Here is a 20,027-nt window from a genome sequence, read left to right as displayed (position 1 = left end):
GTATGTATGTATGTATGTATGTATGTATGTATGTATGTATGTACGTACGTACGTATGTATGTATACGGTGTGTATGTACAAAGAATCGAAGACCGCAGAGATGACTGAGAAGGACGATGATTAGCTTCTGCTTCATCTTTTTCCAAAGCATGTCAGCATTAACATCAATTTGGATTGTCTTAGTAGCTATACTCCGTCGTAAGGCCTTGCACTAGGTCAGAGCAAAAATAGAATACAGTTCAGGTGTGCCGGCATCTCCTTCGCCCGCTGAAAATGACTATCATATGTGGGTCCGACATAGCGCTCCTAGCGGGTGTACATACCTGGATGATACTTGTTCCAAACAGTGAAGGCCTTTTATTAACGTCTCAAAATATGAGATCATCTAATAATTTATTTAGCCGGCACAAGCAATATAGAGGTGAATCTTCATATTCCTGACTGACGAACAATTTGCAACGCGTAAGTCAGAGGTAAGCAGAAAGATGTCAGTAAGATAAAAAAATATCGAGTTGTGACTGCCAAGGTACGTGCGCTAGCGGTAAAGAAAAAGGGTAGGCACGGAGGTTGACCAGATAGCTGTTCACCTGGTTGCGTATTTCTAAACCATATCCCTTATAGGAGCACTCTAGCAGACGACGCTCTGGCGCGTGATTCCGTTCTCTCATCGGTAGGATCCTCTAAGCACTGTCACCTAGCGACAAATAACGGAAATATTGTCAAAAGGAATGAGAGCCATTTAAAGCCAGCCGTTCATGTCGCTTCTGTGGCGCATTGTATTATTACTACTTATCTCTGCACTCAAATCATCTATTCGAATCCAGTGAGTACAATGTTTCAGATGTTTTTAAAATTCACAACATTAAAATAAATTGCTACAAGCTTTCCAGGGCTGTATTCCTGCTTAGGCTGCATTATGTGATGCCTTTCGTTCCTAATAGCCGAAAAAACAGCCGTGAACATAGCCACGAGGTGACAGTATGACAACGTTTGGACTATACAATTACCTTCACAGTAATCATTTTCTGCCTGCAGTGAGAGTGTTGTGTTGTGGTTTATGGCACATAGGCAACTAAGGTCATCATGCGCCAAAAACGAGGTTTAAAATCTGGACTTTGTTTAGGGGCTTTAAAAAGTTATTATAGGTTCTATAACTTATTTAGATACTTTGCTTCTTTTAGGAACGAAAATATACCGAAAATGTCAATGAGTGACCTTTTCTCCTAAAAGTAAGCTTGGGTGGAGTGGTATATGTTCATTGTAAAGTTGTGGGAAGTGGTTCTGTCGTAGATCTTCAGGTCTTGTACAACTGATTAGGATATGGTTGATTGTGAGCCCGTCTCCACATTCTTCACAAGTAGGCTGATCGTGTTTCGTTAGTAAAACTTTATGTGTAAGGTGTGTGTGACCGATACGAAGACGACATAGAACCACTTCAATGAAACGCTCTTAGTGGCTACATGTTTTCCATTCCTTTACCACGGGCTTCAGTACGTGTAATTTATTGTTGATTTTTTTGTCTCATGAATCCTGCCATTTCTCTTTCAATTTTCTTAGTGTATATTTTATGACATCTCTATGAGGTTCATGTACTTGTTCTATTTTTGCATTCAGGGCGACTGCAGCACACGCATCAGCTCTTTCATTTCCATTTACACCTACGTGACTTGGCACCCAGCAGAATTTAATTTCGTGTCCCCGCGTTTCAGCTGTTTTTATGCAATGTATTATATTTCCTATTAAGGGTTGTGTTGCATTTCTGGCGTGTACTGCTGTGATCACACTAAGTGAGTCTGTGTAGATTATACTTTTTTCGATGTTGCCCTTCATTACCTTTTCCGCAGCTAAGGAGATGGCATAACATTCGGCAGTAAAAACTGTTGCACACAGAGGTAGCCTAACTGTTCTTTCAATTTTTTCTTCTACTACGCCACTACCAACGTAAAAAGTTGTTTTAGAACCGTCTGTATAAAATGCAGTGTGGTTTTTGTAGCCTGCAGTGAGTGTAAATACACTCGCCTTCAGTGAGAGTATGTTACCTTCAGGTTGCGTTCAGAGACACCCTTCACCAACAGTCACCGTTTAACTCGCTGAGTGCGTCATCTGCTCGAGTGCTCCAGAGCCACCAATTTGTACCCGATTATGCATGGGGAGCAGCGTTCTACCAGATTTTCCAGCCTTCAGTGAGAGTATGTTACCTTTAGGTTGAGTTCAGATACCTTCCAGCAACAATTGCCGTTTAACTCGCTGAGAGCGTTGTCTGCTCGAGTGCTCCATAGCCACCAATTTGTTCCCGATCATGCATGGGGAGCACCGTTCTACCAGTTGCTCCAGCCTTCAGTGAGAGTATGTTACCTTTAGGTTGAGTTCAGACACCTTCCAGCAACAATTGCCGTTTAACTCGCTGAGAGCGTTGTCTGCTCGAGTGCTCAATAGCCACCAATTTGTTCCCGATCATGCATGGGGAGCACCGTTCTACCAGTTGCTCCAGCCTTCAGTGAGAGTATGTTACCTTTATCTTGAGTTCAGACACCTTCCAGCAACAATTGCCGTTTAACTCGCTGAGAGCATTGTCTGCTCGAGTGCTCAATAGCCACCAATTTGTTCCCGATCATGCATGGGGAGCACCGTTCTACCAGTTGCTCCAGCCTTCAGTGAAAGTATGTTACCTTTAGGTTGTGTTCAGACACCTTCCAGCAACAATTGCCGTTTAACTCGCTGAGAGCGTTGTCTGCTCGAGTGCTCCATAGCCACCAATTTGTTCCCGATCATGCATGGGGAGCACCGTTCTACCAGTTGCTCCAGCCTTCAGTGAGAGTATGTTACCTTTAGGTTGAGTTCAGACACCTTCCAGCAACAATTGCCGTTTAACTCGCTGAGAGCGTTGTCTGCTCGAGTGCTCAATAGCCACCAATTTGTTCCCGATCATGCATGGGGAGCACCGTTCTACCAGTTGCTCCAGCCTTCAGTGAGAGTATGTTACCTCTAGGTTGAGTTTAGACACCTTCCAGCAACAATTGCCGTTTAACTCGCTGAGAGCGTTGTCTGGTCGAGTGCTCAATAGCCACCAATTTGTTCCCGATCATGCATGGGGAGCACCGTTCTACCAGATGCTCCAGCCTTCAGTGAGAGTATGTTACCTTTAGGTTGAGTTCAGACACCTCCCAGCAACAATTGCCGTTTAACTCGCTGAGAGCGTTGTCTGCTCGAGTGCTCAATAGCCACCAATTTGTTCCCGATCATGCATGGGGAGCACCGTTCTACCAGTTGCTCCAGCCTTCAGTGAGAGTATGTTACCTTTAGGTTGAGTTCAGACACCTTCCAGCAACAATTGCCGTTTAACTCGCTGAGAGCGTCGTCTGCTCGAGTGCTCCTATGAGATATGGTTTGGCAATACGCCTACATTGCATTGTAGAAGCGTGGGATGGAAAGGAGTCAGGAGCACGGTCACAAGTCACCATAACGCCTCAGGATCTTGCCCTTCCATTCCAGAGGCACGGCCATCTTCCATAGCCAACAAAGGGGAGCGTGTGATGTTTACATACGCGGCCGCAAAGGGCGCCACGCATTAGCGAAGCAGCTTTACATTGCTTGTAGCGCCCCTCGCGCCGCGCTCTGGACGGAAGCCACGGAGAAGGAAGAGGTTGGAGCCGCAGCGCAAGTAACGCAATAAAGAAAAACCAGTTTGTACCCCAATGCTGTCGGAAGTGCTTCTTTGCTCGCCGAGAATTTCAACACATGCTTGAACTAGGCATCAGCAATTTATATGGTGTCAAAGAAAGATCCTCCCGACGGGAGACCATGCGGAGGTTGCCACACCATCAATGCTCACACCTTGCCAGACCCTCCCAAAAAAGGCTTAACATAAACTCTTGCTGGGTGCACGGGGCTTTTATTGAAAGAAAAGGCAGAGAAGTTGGCCGGATTGATTAAAATCTGGCCTTCTACTCTTTATGCTTCTGTTTTTCATCTTTTTCTGTTCAAACGTTTATAGCGGATTCTATCTGTCCTGTTCGCCGTCCTTAACGCCAATGCAAATTTGACGAGTTCTGTGAACAGCAGATGCTTGCCCATAAACTTCATTTACCCACCGCATCACCGTCGTCATGGCAACTGCCACAGTGAGCGCAGGCTAAGGGACATTTTATTTCAGTAGCACTACTACCCGCTTGCTCAGGAGAACTCGGAGCATCTCTAAAGCCTCATCATGCTGCAGCGACGCTCATGTGTGTATTGAGGGACATGTCGTTACGTAAGAGGCAGGAGCTGCCAACCCTTGCCGCGTTTTTGAGTTGGGAATCGAATTCACCGTGTCCCTTCAATCCTAAGCGATTTCTGAAAACCGAAATTGACGTCAATTTCACCTTGACAATTAAACAATTAAGAAACTTTTGGAAAGCGGACCGAGGCAAAGAGATCAGTTTCGCCAACCGCTGAGTTAGACAACTGCGCCATCGCGGTAGCTGACTTTTTCAGGGGCCAGATTTTCACGCTGAACTTCAGACGTCGTTCTTACCGTCTACACCTCATCTTACAAAGCTGGACTGATGACCGGCATCAGTGGCATTCATGTTGAATGTGTGGCTGTAGTTCTGACACCTGGGGTCATGCGGAATGACGCAGCGAAGCCATTACCCTCTGTGCGATAGTCGGCGAAAATTTGAATATGTGCACAATAATCGAGGTTGCGTTGCACCACGCCACGCGACGTCACAAGAAAGTAAAAAAAAAAAAAAGATGACGCCAAATTACTTTCACGCACTATTTTTGATCAGGAGATGCTTTTTTTCGTTGGAAGCGTTTCACCCAGCCCAGTACGTGCGGAATGAAAAAAAAAATGGCGGCGTTGTTCTTCGCGGTGGGTATTGCGAGACGCAACGGCCGTGATTGTTGAGACGTGTTCTGAGTGCGGACGAACAGTTCAGACGCCACTTTTGAGCGAGGAACGAAACTGCAATGTCTACGCACCGAACTAGCTGACGACACAGCGGCGTTCGAGAATCCGCTCTTCGGCGGAGTGGAGAGTGTGCGAGTTGCATTTTAAGGCGAAAGCCTTTACCGGCTCATACTGTCGGCCCCGAATCTGTCACAAGCTTCCGTCACATTATACCTGATGTGACGTTACATCCGGTTCGGCGGACATTTCGAAAATTGAGTCAGCAGGAGTATGGTCAATCGAACTGATCACGTCATCGACATAACTCAGTAACTTAGTAGTGATAATATAATGCATTAATTGATCACTGATTGGTAATTAATTAATTAGAAATCTGATCTGCACCGGGAATCGAACCTACATCCCTCGGATCCTCAGTCGAGCGCTTCAGCCAACTGCGCTTGGGATCGTGAAACGCACATCATAATTCTCGTTGTCTACCGTGAGGATTATAGTAGCGTTGAAAATGACGCTGCACTTAGTGATAATGGCAATGATGATGATACGAGTAAATGTGATGCACCGTGTGCACTAGCAACGCTTTCTCATTTCTGCAGTGTGCTCTCAGAAATTTTTGTGTGGAAGCTTGGCAGCGAGGGAGTGACACAACATACCTTCCATCGCTTAAGCAATTGGAAAGAAAAAAAGATCTTTTAAGGGGAAGACACCAAATTACAAGGTTGCGCAAAGATTGTCATGCACTTTCTTTATGTGTGAAGACCATCAAGTATAAAACTCAAGGAAGGCGTAGAAAACTTTTTAATTCATTTTTAAAAATTGTGAGAAAAGTCGCTCGCATATTCTGAACCAATAATAGATTTTAACGTGCATTCACTGTAAAAAGCAAATTATGATCTAATACGTGCTACGCCTGGATTATTCCACAGAAGGAATGCATACGTGCTTGCTTTGTTCTGCTAGCATATCAAGGCCTGAAACCTTCTAACTTCACGGACAGAACGAGCTTCCTCACATCGTAGTGCCCGTTGGGTTTAGAACTCCTGCTGACATGGGGTGACCAGGCCCACCTGGTTTCGGTAGTTAGGCCCCGGTTGCGTCTTCGACGGCGCGGGTGGAGCGGGACACTTTGAGCGGTGCGCCGCCGGCCGGCCCGGCAGTAGCAAGGAACAGTCGTTGTGCTGTTTCGGTTCTTACGAAAACAAAACGCTGCACAAGCAGCTGAACAGGACTGCGGTGCGCACTACGAGCTGACCAGAGGCGCGCCCCGGCAACACGGTACCGCCGCTTCGCCGTGGGAGATGGCGACGAAGGCTGGTGAGTGGGACGAGAGACGGGCAAAGAAGAAAGACGTAAGATCGGGCTGGTCGAGTCAACGATGCCGAATCTCCTCATAGACGTTGTAAACTGACCGATAAGTCCCAGAAGCCCCAAGCCCCGAACATCGACCACCACCGAGACACCCCGAGGAAAGATCGCGTCAAGCGCCGAGCGCTCAACCAGCGCCGACGAGTTGGACGCCTGATGAGAAGCAAAGGGACCTGACCGACTCCTCTAACATGATAATGGGTGAGCGCACCTTCACCCTTCCCCATCGGGCAGAATAAAAAAGCGATTTCGCAGAACTTTGTGTGTTGGCTCGTTTCTCCATGCCTCATCAGAACCGAACATGCAACCCAGAGGTTGCTGTGATCGTTTAGAGGGAAAGTCACAAGCATACATAAAGTACAGATTGCGGGAAACTTTTAATGAGGAGTACTGCGTTCCGCAGGGCAGTGAGTAACGGCATGTGGTAACTGAAGACACATCCTCCTGGTTACGTCTACGTGTCCTCAAAAGATGTACTTGATATAAGATGCATGGCTTGGGATGGCCCACTGATTCGCAACGCAGGTAGTAACCTCATTATGGCGTCGGGGGGGGGGGGGGGATGAAACGCAAGAGTATCAGTAAATGAACGTATTTATCCTACCAGCTTCGTGGTCCTACAGAACTATTCGTGAGATGTGATTTTGGGCATGTATTTTCTCAGTGGACCTTAGGCGATCATCGACGTTCGATCTAAGCCCATCAAGCTCTAGATGGACAACGCCATGTTTACTGCGGCGGTTTCAATTCATCACGTCGTTCTGAATGTCCTCGACGGAAAATCGACCGTACCCCTCCGATCAAGCCTCGTCTTCTGCGTGGGTAGTGGACATATTCAAACTTCCGAAGGCGTTGTCGAAAGAAACACACAGTTCCTACTGGATAGAGGGCTTGCCATTGGAAGAGGCATCACCCATTTGCGCAATGAACAAGCTCAGGGGCTGGTAACTACCTTCAGCGAAGCATACCGGCATCTCAATAAGGAAACAGCGGTTGCCTACCTCGACATCAGAGACGTCTTCGCCCTCCCCGACAAGTCCGTGAAAGACCAATCTGACAAAAGCCACCATCTCATGTTCGACATCAATACAGCACTACCCTGAAGCAGTCGAGATCAGATACGGACCATTCTTCATAACCACAGTGAGTGCTTTGCTTCAGCTGCTAAAGTGTGACAAACTCCATTGCCAAGCACCGCATCGTCACGGACGAACACACTCGACCTTTACGCCCAAGTTTTTACTTGTGTCTCCGCGAGAACGCCAGGCCATTCGCGATCAAGCAGACGAAATGCTTCGCGACGAAGTTATCCAGCCATCAAATAGCTCCTGAGCGGCGCCAGTTGTTCTAGTGAAGAAAGACGACACCCTTTACATCTGCGTCGATTACCGCCGCTTGAATAACATAACGAAGTAAGACTTGTACCCCTTCTCACATATCGACGACACACTAGATCGATTATGCAGCGCTACATACTTCACAGCAGCGGCGGCGTAGCGGTAGAACATCCGCCTCGCATGCAAGGGGACCGGGGTTCAAATCCCGGTGCCGCGCAGTTCTCCACCGGATGAAAAAAAAAAAAAATCCGCGTGTCGATGGAATTGCATACACAGGTTTGGGGTGCGACCTGATGCCGGTGAGCACCTCCGGCAACGCACTCCCTCACCAGAACAGGAGTTGGCCACCCTGGTGCAGTAATTGGCCACAACCTCCTATGATAAGCTCCATAAAAAAACCCCGGCCCTCAGTCACTAGCGGCTGCGGAACAACTGACCACGGCGGCGGTCAGACCTGTGACGCAGCAGGGGGTGCTAAGAAAGCCTGGCTCCGCTGGACAGGCCGCCATTGGAAACTGACCCTGGCAACGTTTAATGCTAGAACCCTAGCTAGTGAAGCTAGTTTAGCAGTGCTGTTAGAGGAACTAGAGGGCATGAAATGGCATGTCATAGGGCTTAGTGAGGTTAGGAGGCCAAATGAGGCAGATACTGTACTGAAGGATGGGCATGTACTGTGTTATCGAGGTTTATCAGAAAGGCGACAACTAGGAGTAGGTTTCCTTGTCAATAAGCATATAGCGGGTAATATAGATGAATTCTATAGTATTAATGAGAGGGTTGCAGGCATCGTAATTAGGCTTAATAAGCGGTATAAACTGAAGATTGTACAGGCCTATGCACCTACATGCAGCTGTGATGACCAGGCAGTTGAAAGCTTCTATGAAGATGCAGAATCGGCAATGCGAAAAGTAAAAACGCAGTATACTGTACTAATGGGCGACTTCAATGCCAAGGTAGGGAAAAAACAGGCAGGAGAGAAGGCAGTAGGTGACTATGGCATAGGTTCTAGGAATAGCAGGGGGGAGCTACTAGTTGCGTTTCCAGAGCGCTGTAACTTACGAATCATGAATACCTTCTTCAGCAAACGGAAGAACCGGAAATGGACATGGAAAAGTCCTAACAGAGAGACTAAAAATGAAATCCACTTCATAATGTGTTCAACCCCCGCCATTGTGAAGGATGTAGAGGTAATCGGGAAAGTGCGATGCAGTGACCACAGGATGGTGAGGTCCCGAATTACCCTATATCTGAAGAAGGAACGCAATAGATTAGTAAGAAAGAAACCCATCAACGAATTAGCGGTGAGGGGGAGGGCAGAAGAGTTCAGGATCTCGCTACAGAATAGATATTCAGCTCTAACTGAGGATGGCGACATTACCCTAGAGGCAAGGAACAATAATTTCAGAGATATCATTACTGAGTGTGCGGTAGAAGTAGGCGGTAGGATAGTAAGAGAGGATACCGGTAAGCTATCTAAGGAGACGAAAGATTTCATTAAGAAACGCCAGAGTATGAAAGCTTCCAATCCAGCAGACCAGATCGAATTGGCCGAGATATCAAAGCTAATCAATAAGCGCAAGGTGGCCGATATAAGGAAGTATAACATGGAGAAAATTGAGCATGCTGTAAAGAACGGGGGAAGCCTTAAAGCGGTAAAGAAGAAATTGGGCATAGGCAAAAACAAGATGTATGCGATAAGGGACAAGGCGGGCAACGTCATCACTAATATGGACAAGATCGTCAAAGTAGCCGAGGAATTCTATACAGCTCTCTACAGTAGCCAAAGTATTCAGGACCGTAATTAGATTGGCGGTAGGGAAAAACCGTCAGACGTTCCACCAGTGACGAAGGACGAGGTCAAGAAAGCATTAGAAACTATGAAAAGGGGGAAATCAGCGGGAGAGGATCAGATAACTACGGATTTGCTGAAGGACGGGGGGGATATCGTGTTAGAAAAACTGGCCACCTTGTATACGCAGTGCCTGGTGTCATCGACGGTACCGGAACCATGGAAGAATGCAAACATTATCCTCATTCACAAGACAGGGGACTCTAAGGACCTTAAAAATTACAGACCAATCAGCTTACTGTCTGTTACGTATAAGGTATTTACTAAGGTAATCGCAAATAGAATCAGGACAACCTTAGACTGCAATCAAGCAAAGGATCAAGCAGGTTTTCGGAAACGGTACTCTACTATCGATCATATCCATACCATCAATCAGGTGATAGAAAAATGCTCGAAATATAACCAACCCTTATACATAGCATTCATTGATTACGAAAAAGCATTTGACTCAGTTGAAACCTCGGCGGTGATGCAGGCATTGCGAAATCAGGGGGTAGACGAGCCGTACGTGAAAGTGCTGGAAGGTATATATAGTGGCTGCACAGCAACCATAGTTCTGCATGAAGAAAGTAACAAAATTCCCATAAAGAAAGGTGTTAGGCAAGGAGACACAATCTCCCCAGTACTATTCACAGCTTGTTTAGAGGAAGTATTCAGAGACTTGGAATGGGAGCAGTTAGGGATAAGGGTAGATGGAGAATACCTCAGTAATCTGCGATTTGATGATGGCATTTCCTTGCTAAGCAACTCGGGGGATGAACTGCAAATAATGATTGATGACCTAGACAGAAAAAGTAGAAAGGTAGGCTTGAAAATCAATATGCAGAAGACTAAGGTAATGTTCAACAGCCTCGGGAAGGAACAGCAGTTTACATTAGGTAGCGAAATACTGGAAGTAGTAGGCGAATATGTCTACTTAGGACAGGTAGTAACAGCAGATCCGGACCATGAAAAGGAAATAAGAATAAGATTGGGATGGAGTGCATTTGGCAAGCACTCGCAGATTATGACTAGCAGCTTACCGGTATCGCTCAAGAGGAAAGTATACAACAAGTGCATCTTGCCTGTACTCACCTATGGGTCTGAAACGTGGAGGCTAACCAAAAGAGTTCTACTTAAGTTGAGGACAACCCAGAGAGCTATGGAACGAAAAATGGTAGGGGTAACATTAAGAGATAGAAAGCGTGCAGAGTGGGTCAGAGAAATAACTCAAGTTACCGACATTTTAATGGAAATTAAGAAGAAGAAATGGACATGGGCAGGACATGTAGTGCGAAGAGAGGATAACCGATGATCGCTGAGGGTAACAAACTGGATTCCAAGGGAAGGAAAGCGTAGCAGGGGGCGGCAGAAAGTTAGGTGGGCGGATGAGATTAAGAAGTTCGCAGGGGTTAAGTGGATGCAGCTAGCACAGAACCGGGTTAAGTGGAGAAATATGAGAGAGGCCTTCGCCCTGCAGTGGGTATAATCAGGCTGATGATGACATACTTCACATCGATGATCCCGAAAGTGGCTACTGGCAAATTGAGGCCGACTAAAGAGATCGCAAGAACATATTCATCGCACTAGACGGCCTATTCGAGTTCAAGGTGATGCCCTTCGGCCTCTGCTAGGCACCAGCGACATTTCAACAAGTAATGAACGCTGTATTGAAGGCTTCACGTGACAGATTTGCATGGTATACTTGGATGATATCGTTGTCTTCTCAAGCTTTGAAGACAATTTGAAAAGGCTTCGGACAGTGTTCGAAGCGATCATGTCACCAGGGCTAAAGTTAAAACAAGACAAGTGCCACTTAGCCTACAGGCCGCTCAGGTTCCTAGGTCACATCGTTAGCAAGGGTGGTGCTTGTCCAGACTCGGATAAACAGCGGCGATCGCCGTTTCCACAGCTTGCCGATATACAATCTGAGCGCAGATTCCTTGGCTTGTGCGCTTACTACCGGCGAGTTGGGAGGAGCTCTTCGCGAGTCGCTGAATCATTGACGCTACATTCAAAGGCTAACCTACCTTTCAAATGGCAAGCGTCGCAAGAGGCTGCTTTTAGGGAACATAAGCGGCGCTTACAGTCCCATTCTGTCCTCGGGCACTTCCACGAAAACACGGAGGCAGAAATTCATACAGACGCAAGCAGCGTTGACCTAGGCGCCGCTATCCTTACAAAATGGACGCAGAGGAAAATGTTATCCGGTACGCTAGCCGTTCCCTGTCGAAAGCTGTAGCCAACTACTCGACGACTGAGATGGAATGCCTCGAGATCATCTGGGTCAGTCTAAGTTCTGTCCGTACCTATACAGTCTACCATTCAAGGTGGTAACCGATCACCACACGCTCTGCTGACTCGCCCAGTTTGAAAGACCCCTCCGGCCGCCTTGCTCGATGGAACTTACGTCTCCAAGAATTTGACATCGCAGAGATCTCTACGTCTGGTCGCAAGAATTCTGACGCAGACTGCTTATCACGGGCCCCTGTTGATGCACCACTGAAAGAAGACGACGACGACGCATTCTTTAGACCTGTAAGCGCCAGCAGGTTTGCACAGCAGCAGCGCTCAGACACTGAGCTCAAAGACCTAGCTGAGTACCTCGAAGGCAAGATATCGCTTCCCCTCCTGGTCTATTCAGGCGTCATTTGTCGTCGTTCGCTTTAAACAATGACATATCCTCGTGAAGAACGCCGCACCAAACAGAACCGCGCAGCTTCCTGTTCATACCCAAAAACCTCAGAAAGGAAATTCAGCAAACTTTGCACGATGAGCCGGCAGCAGGACATCTCGGGTTTGCGCGCACGTTGTACCAAATCAGGGGAAATATTACTGGCCATGGTTACCTGCTAACGTTGCTCATTACGTGATAAAGTGCCGTGAATGTTAGCGACGAAAGACGCCCCCAGTCAAACCAGCAGGGCTACTGAACCCCATACCGCCCCCGATTAAGCCGTTTCAACAAATAGGGATGACCTCGTCGGGCCCTAGTCAACTTCATCAGCGGGCAACAAGTGGATAATCGTGGGAATGGATTACATGACCCGCTACGCCGAAACAAAAGCCCTGCCTAATGGCTCCGTCGCAAAAGTCGTGAAGTTTTTTGGTCGAACACATTCTCTGCGATACGGTGCCCCCGAAATACTTATTAAGGACAGGGGAGCGGCATTTACGGCAGAGCTGACGCAAGCCTACCCGACCTACCTATACTCATATAAGCCACCTACGTACAGCAGCGTACCATCTCCAGACAAATGGACTTACGAAGCGTTTCAACAAAACGATTACGGGCATGATTGGTATGAAGTATGTCGACGCCGAAGACAAGACCTGGGACTCTATCCTCCCTACGTGATTTTCGTGTATACCACGGCCTGTTTAACTTTGTGTATGGCATGGAACCCACGACGATGAACGATGCAATGCTGCCGCACGTAACCGACGCGGAGAACCCGCACGTCGCCGCCTACCTTTACCGGGAAGAAGCCCAACGACTCGCCCGGCTGCGCATTAAAGAACAGCAACTCACCGACGGCCGACGATACAATTTGCGACGAAGTGACGCAGAGTACAAGCCAGGACGCCAAGTGTGGGTTTGGACACTGCTACGCCTACGTGGGCTGAGTGAAAAGCTCTTGCGGCGGTACTTCAGCCCGTACATTTGTTGACGTATCAGACAACTCGACAACAAATTCATCTACGACGGCGCGACCCCATCTCAGCGCCGCCGGGCGTGCCCAGAAATAATACATGTTGTGCGGCTGAAGCTCTACTGCGCGCGCTAAAAGCCATAGATGTTTCAATGCTTTTGTTTAACTTTCCCTGTTTACTTTGGAAATGTCGCGAACTATTCAAATCTTTATTTCTTATGTTTCAACATCTGCTGGCATGCGGCCTATCACTGTGACTGCGACGCACGCACACATTTTGTAATCTCTGTACAAGCTATCGCGAAACGCGTCTTTCTCGCTTCCTTTGGAGCGCGAGATGTGCCGAGATTAGCCTGGAATGTACCTCGGTTTCCGTATTATTCCGGACTTCTCCAGTATCCCTTGGCCGGTTTGTCTATATGTTTCTGCTCCGATTTGAGCACTGTCGAATGCAACGGGCATTCGTAGGCCGACGACCCCTGAGCACGCTTGCTACTATTGCTGCCATCGATTCGAATGCAAGCAAGCCAAATAAAGAGTCCATTTGAGCGAAACTCCTCATTCGCAGCCTTCAGCGTTGTCACGAACTATGTTATCTACCTGGTCCCATTCTGTGGCCGGGAGGTGGAGTTATAAGGCAACATCTAGATGATTGGCCTGCACGAGCCTTTTTGTGTCGACCGTCCTCAAGCCTTGATGTTTCTTGAAAATTCTCCGTATAAGGCTTATCATATTCTGCATTTGAGAGTATGGTTGACAGCCGCGTTTCCACCCTTGTTGGAAATATAGAGGCCTAAAATCCTGAGACTTTGGATTTCTGGATTTGGTGTCCCTTCGACGTTAATTATGATAGGAGGAGGGTGACCGGATAAGCACCCTATTGCAAAAACCAGCGTCTCCAGTGCGAAACCAGTAAGATTTTCGCGCTGGTTTTGCACTGGATCTGCTGGGCACGCTGGAGGTCTGCGATATTCATTGGAGAAGTAACGGGAAGACACTGGCTGCACTGGTGCGATGGAAGAAAAACGCTGGGATTAGCCTTTTGACGCTGGGTGTGTCGCTGGCATCCGCGATGCACTGGGAGAAGCGCTGTATGTGCGCTGGGGCCGCACTGGTCCCAGTGTCCCAGTATAGCCGGTGCGGCCTGCGGCGTCAGCCGGAGTAGCATCCCTCAGGGGCCAACAGGGCAACAGCGTACTTTCAATCGACCATCGGGGGGCATATGAAAAATATGGTTCAAGCAAGCGCTTTTTGCTGCGAAGTCGTTGCGCATTTGTAAGAAAACAAAGGCAGTATCTGTTTTCTAGAGTTTCCATGTTTCCATAGGTCGTTTCGAGCGTTTCGAGAGAGACAACGACCGCCGCGCCTCGATCTCATGAAACACTGACGATTAACGCACAACTAAAGCTGGAATTGAATAATGCGGGCTACCATGCATATCCAACTTCACAGCTGATATTAAGGGCACTCTAACACAATGATTACTGCCGAAATGTTCAATGCGGGCTCAATCGCAGGTGACCGTATTTTGGATTGGGATGGAGCGCGGGTTAAAAAATGCTGAAAGCGTGCACTCCCCAGGGTTGCCCGTCGTCAGCGTATATTGAGGGGTGAAGGGACGGTGTGGCGCTAAGATCATGTACCAGAGGGATGAGAATAGCGTTAAAAAAGGGGCGGGGAAAGCAATGCTCCTTATGGCGTTCCTCTTCTAGACAGCTTGAAGGAGGGTTGGGGGAAAAATGAACAAAGGTGAATTTCCGCGGTGTGGTCTATAAGAGAGAACGCGTTTCTTCTACGTTTAGCTGACTGCCTGCAGGGCAGCACATGGCGCACATTGTCAAAAGCCATGGAGCAGTTAACATGGCCTTGGTAAGATGACAAATATTGCGACCCTGATTAGTGAGTGACCGATTCCGGGTATAGGCGACTCTTCTCCGCGCACTTTGTGATTCTGTAATGGACTGTCTGTTACAGTAGCTTTCCCATACTGGAGAGAAATTGGCTGGAGGTTGCTAAGGTTTCCGTCTTCGCTAATTTACAACTGCATATTTGTCTGCCTTGGAAGTGAATCTCATGCAACGCTTCTCACACTCTTCCCTCGGTGACGAGGGGTCATATAGGCCAGATTCAGGATGAGTTTTCCTATTCATAGCTGTCATTTGCCTTTGCTCGGCTATGAGAACAGCAGAGGTAAGAAGACAGTACCAAAGGATCGTTAAAATCGGGCAAACGGTACACCTGCACGATATTCCACCTTTAACTATACTAAACTGTCTTTTTTTTCCTCACTGCCGTCACGTTGTCCGTTGCCTAAATACTGGTGCGGCAGTAGTGGTGAAATGCCTGGTTAAGGGGAAGCAAACGCTGCCAGGCACATGTAAAACAAGTACATAGACGCTGGGCAACCGAGAAGAGTATAGACGACAGCACACACAGATGACTATGAGGGTCGTCATGATTTTGCTTGTTTGCTCCATAACATTCGTCAAGTACGCACATTTTGCGATTCATCACGAATACAAGAACATTTTTTTCTCAGTGTACACGCGACGTGTGTTCGTGTGGGTCTGCGGAACTTTATTTTCATCTAGCCTGGAAAGAATAACTAGGTTAAAATCTTGAGTTTTCATTAAAAAGTGCCGCTCCCTCTTCTTGCTGGCTTTTTTGACCAAGTGGAGAGGTTAAAATATAAGGCGAAAAGTTCTAGTTCATTTTTCTACATTACTAAAACGCAGCTACGAGCTTAATATCCGAATAATACTTCTGTCAGTGACCAGGTTCACATATAGATGCGACGATTCCCAAAAGCGCTATGGCTGCCCAATGAGTCCCCTTCCGTGGTACTCACCAGGTCCGCCGCCATCGTAGCTGAAGTCCACAAGATAGAAGCTGTCCTCGCTGGCAGCGTACACCAAGCCTGATACCTGGTGCTGCAGTGTCTGGAGGCGTCCGATCAGCTTGCCGTAGTACTGGGCATGGAAACCTGCATGTAACGCCAGCAGCTTTCTTGTCACATCTTGTGGAAAGCAAACCATGAGATGCCGGTTGAAAACTGTCGGCCTTGGTTTCTGAGCTTTGGCGGCAGCACCAGGTTTCAGCGGAGCGCTCCTTTAGAACAGCAAGCTTTTGGGGATATTTCATTTTACTTTTGCTACTGCACAGTGGAATATGCCTGGAAACTTAGGCACCAAGGAAATTTTAGTCGGGGTACAACTTAGGATTTCGCCTCGCTAAAGCCGAAGGACCTCCACCTAATTTAGTGTAGGCGTCCACTCAAAAGTGAGACACGTACTACGCCTTCCTTTAACCCCAAAACAACTTAAGCAAAAATATTTTAAGAATCTCGGAATGAAAAGAAGACGCTAAAGCGCTATCGAGTCTCTCCTTAAGACGAAGCGTAAACTACTCTTAATTCAAGCTGTCAAACCCTGTACAACCTTGCTAAACCATTCAGAACCATACTTTATCACAGCTTTTGCTCTATCACTAGGTTGAAGCCAGCTTGACCTTTCATCATTTTTAATGTTTTGTTGAGTTTAAAATCCCAAAGCAACTCAGGCTACAAGGGATGCCGCAGTGGAGGGCTTCGGTAATTTCGACCATCCGGGACGTTTTAGCGTGCTCTGACATCACACAGCAAGCGGAAGCCCTGTGGTGTACCTACACTGCAACGCAGCCACCACTTCCAGCATCGCACCCGTTTCATCAGCCCAGTATTCGAGCGCCCTAACTACCGCGACGGGGCGAAATTTGCTTTAGGCTCAAAAACAGACACTGAGGCCTTTAGGCGACAGAAAAGAGTGAACGGGCATCATGAAAGCACCATGGAATTTTCGTGCTAAAACATATCCGTACGCCAAACATTGCGACCAGGATAAAACCATTCCCACGCGACATTTAAAAGGAACCAGCCCTTTGAGCCCAAATTTGCCGAATGTCTTTGCACGTGAGACATCACACAGCTGTCCACAATTAGTGAGTTTCACTCAAAGGTTTTAACGTCAAGTAGCCTAAAGAAATGTTAGCACGCAGTTCATGATGATCATGTTTATTTATTCTTCTCACATGTCTGCTCAGAATTACTGAGGTGCCGAAAAGGCAAAAAAAAAAAAACTAAACAAAGCGTTTGGAAGACTTCAAGAATCATCAGAAGGGACAGAACACTTTCCAAAATATGTCTTGAGATTATGGTGGAGATGGAAAGACCTTTCCTTATATGGTACAGATCGAGCACCGCAATATCGAAGAAAAGAGGCTTTGCAACTTTAATTTGCCATGAAAATCAAATAAAAACAACTGAGGCGCTATCTGACGGAGAAACCTTATAACTTTCGGTGTAGTACCCCACGTGACTACATGTCAGCAAAATATCGCCGATTATCGCAAGCGCACACTGTTCTTTTTTCTTCTAGGAGTGCTTGTCATAATTCATTATATTTTCCGCTCTCTCCACTGCGTCCTTAAATAAAAACCACCCCTCCTTTCGCACCGCGAAAGGCATGCTTTCAGATTTTGCCACTAGATGGCGCCACAGTGCTTAGAATTCCGTGAATTAAGCGATGATAGTACGCAGTAAAACTTTCGTCGACGAGGCGTACGTTATTGTGCCGTAACAGCCTTGAGTGTGAAACTTAAAAGGGCGTTGCTCTAAGCAAAAAAAAAATGACGAATTACTGCCTGGCGAGTAAAATTTATATTTATTTTCAGCACGTCTTTTTTGTCGACCACCAGACATCGCGGTCGCTGCTCACGGGTTCCAGCATCGGACTGCATAAAAACGGGCGCATGTTCTGATCGAAAAATTCCCGGTAAAAAGTTTCTACAGCGTTTGTACCAAAACCGTTATGGAATCGAACATGTTAGACATCAATCTTCCCATTGCGCCGCAAAAGCATTGAGACCGAAATTCCAATGTTCTGTCCCTTTAAGCATTTTGTTGTAGGTAGGAAGGCGCCAATAGAAACAAAATGCAAAATAAAACAGAAGCTTACTAACAGCTTGCGCATGTAAACATTTGCAAAGGTTATAATACCGGTGTTTCGCAGACAGGAATCATAATCGGGATCCATATAACTGGAGCAGGTTGACAAAGAAGGAACAAGGTTAATTAGCGCCGCACAGAGGCTGCATGGTTCCGGCCGCATGATTTCATCTGAGCCCCGCAGTGCAGCGCTCCCCGAAGACCAAGACTTCGGAAAATGGTCCTCCTCACCCCATAGATATTCTGAGCCCAGCGGCCCGCTGAAAAAAGAACCATGTGGACCAAATATGCAATGTCCTTGACCCAGCAGATATACAAGGCCTCCCGCAGGGCAGATGTGCTACAAAGCGATTGTTTTATTGACTCAGGAAAAAAAAACTGAGTACCACTTGACACATGAACATTATTTGTACAGGGATAATTTATTACAAGAATATTTGAGAAATTGACGGAACTCGTACAAAAATATCTGAGAAATCGAAGGAACTCGTAGCAAGAAAATTCAAGGATAGCCTTAGATCTAGCTACCAAGGGATCTTTACAAAAGTAGGTTGAACAAGCAAAATCCCATCAGGGGAAGCAAAAGAAGGAGAAGGAAGATGCATGCTCAGAGGAGTCTTTTATTTACTAGCAAACAAAGAGAAAACCACCACAGTTTGTTAGCAGGTCAAACAGCAGTGTTTTGATGATAGAGCAACACAACACTACGATGAAGTGGAAGTATGAACATTTAGTCAATATGAGGATGCAAATTTTAAATTTCATTCTTTTCAATGGGGAAATCTCGGTTTGATTCAATTTCGTGCAGAAAAAATTTCTAAACTTTATTAAAGCTCTGTTTTTAAAAATAATGCTTAAAAATTACATGCCTTGAATGTGATTGAAAACAAATAAGAAACTTCTTTGTGTGCAATCAGGGGCACTCCCTTGTTTCAACGCAAGCAAACAAATGGTTCTGCTGCAAGCACTGGCATGACAGCATTCCAGTTTGTTGTTAACACTTGGGAAGCGCAGAAGGAAACGAAGTAGCTACAGGGCGTGAATCAAGAATTATTTTATTTTCCTACACTACTCTAAATTTAAACAAAAGTAGCAAAATGGAAGACATGACGGCAAACAACAAGACCTTGGTTACTCCTGTTTTTTCTCGTCTCCTTTTAAAAATGCGCTTGTAATAATAAATTAAGAAAACTACTGTCAGCTGGCCCAGCTAAACGCTTTACGTTCCCTGCTGGAGCTAACGACAGCATTCTTGTCTTCTGTGTTGACATCTGCCGCAGATTTTATCATCATCAGTGGACACAGCGCCACGCCTACCACGGGGAGCTCACCGATGTTACTGTTGCAGGCTGCCCTTTTGTTAAGCACGGAACCCCGGCAGAGCCGAACCTGGACCGACAAGCTCGGAAATTGGACGTCTAGAATGCTGCCGTCGCCTCTGCCGTCGCCTCTGCCGTCGTTCTCTAGCGCTGTCGCTAGAGAACGAAGCCTATATTTCCGCCATTTCAACGCCCTCCGCTGGGGCACAGCACCGCGTCTACCATGGGGAGCTCACTGATGTAGCGTAGTTACCCTGACCGCTCCTATTGCCACGTAAGAAGCGACCATCGTTTCCTTTTTGTGCCCCGGTCCATGAAAAACCTGTAGCAAGTTAGTAAATGTAGGATGTAGTTTCTTCTGTCCGGAGACTTTGAGTCCAACCACCTGGAAGTAAGGCGACTGCTACTGTCCAAAGAATTGAGTCTGGGCATGACGATATTGGCAATGCGCCTCAAGAAATTGGCAGGCGTCCGTTGAACTAGAGGTTGACATTGTTGGCTTAAAAAACAGCAGTGCCTCGCCTGTCGAGACGCCAGAGGCTGTGCTTGACACCTCTGACAAAGTCAATTTAATTGCGCTGCGATGATATCGAAAATCGCTTCCGTCGCTCTAGTATACTTTTCTTTGGCTTACCTGACACATCCGA

At 46.9% G+C, this 20,027-nt stretch overlaps 1 protein-coding gene across 1 annotated transcript in view; it reads right to left on the bottom strand.

Moving 5' to 3' along the window:
* The window catches only part of LOC146206820 (protein Skeletor, isoforms B/C-like), a 248,491-nt gene that overhangs the window by 147,490 nt on the left and 80,974 nt on the right, over positions 1–20,027 (bottom strand). The window contains exon 2 of the mRNA XM_084591583.1: positions 15,929–16,063. Within this exon, the coding sequence (XP_084447709.1) occupies positions 15,929–16,063 (135 nt within the window). The remainder of the gene's footprint in view (positions 1–15,928; positions 16,064–20,027) is intronic.

Source organism: Amblyomma maculatum, chromosome 1 (assembly GCF_055883805.1).
Source record: "Amblyomma maculatum isolate TAMU_Amacu chromosome 1, ASM5588380v1, whole genome shotgun sequence".
Taxonomy (NCBI): domain Eukaryota; kingdom Metazoa; phylum Arthropoda; class Arachnida; order Ixodida; family Ixodidae; genus Amblyomma; species Amblyomma maculatum.
Note: the sequence above shows the minus strand (reverse complement) of the source record. Positions and strands in the feature narration are given on the sequence as shown.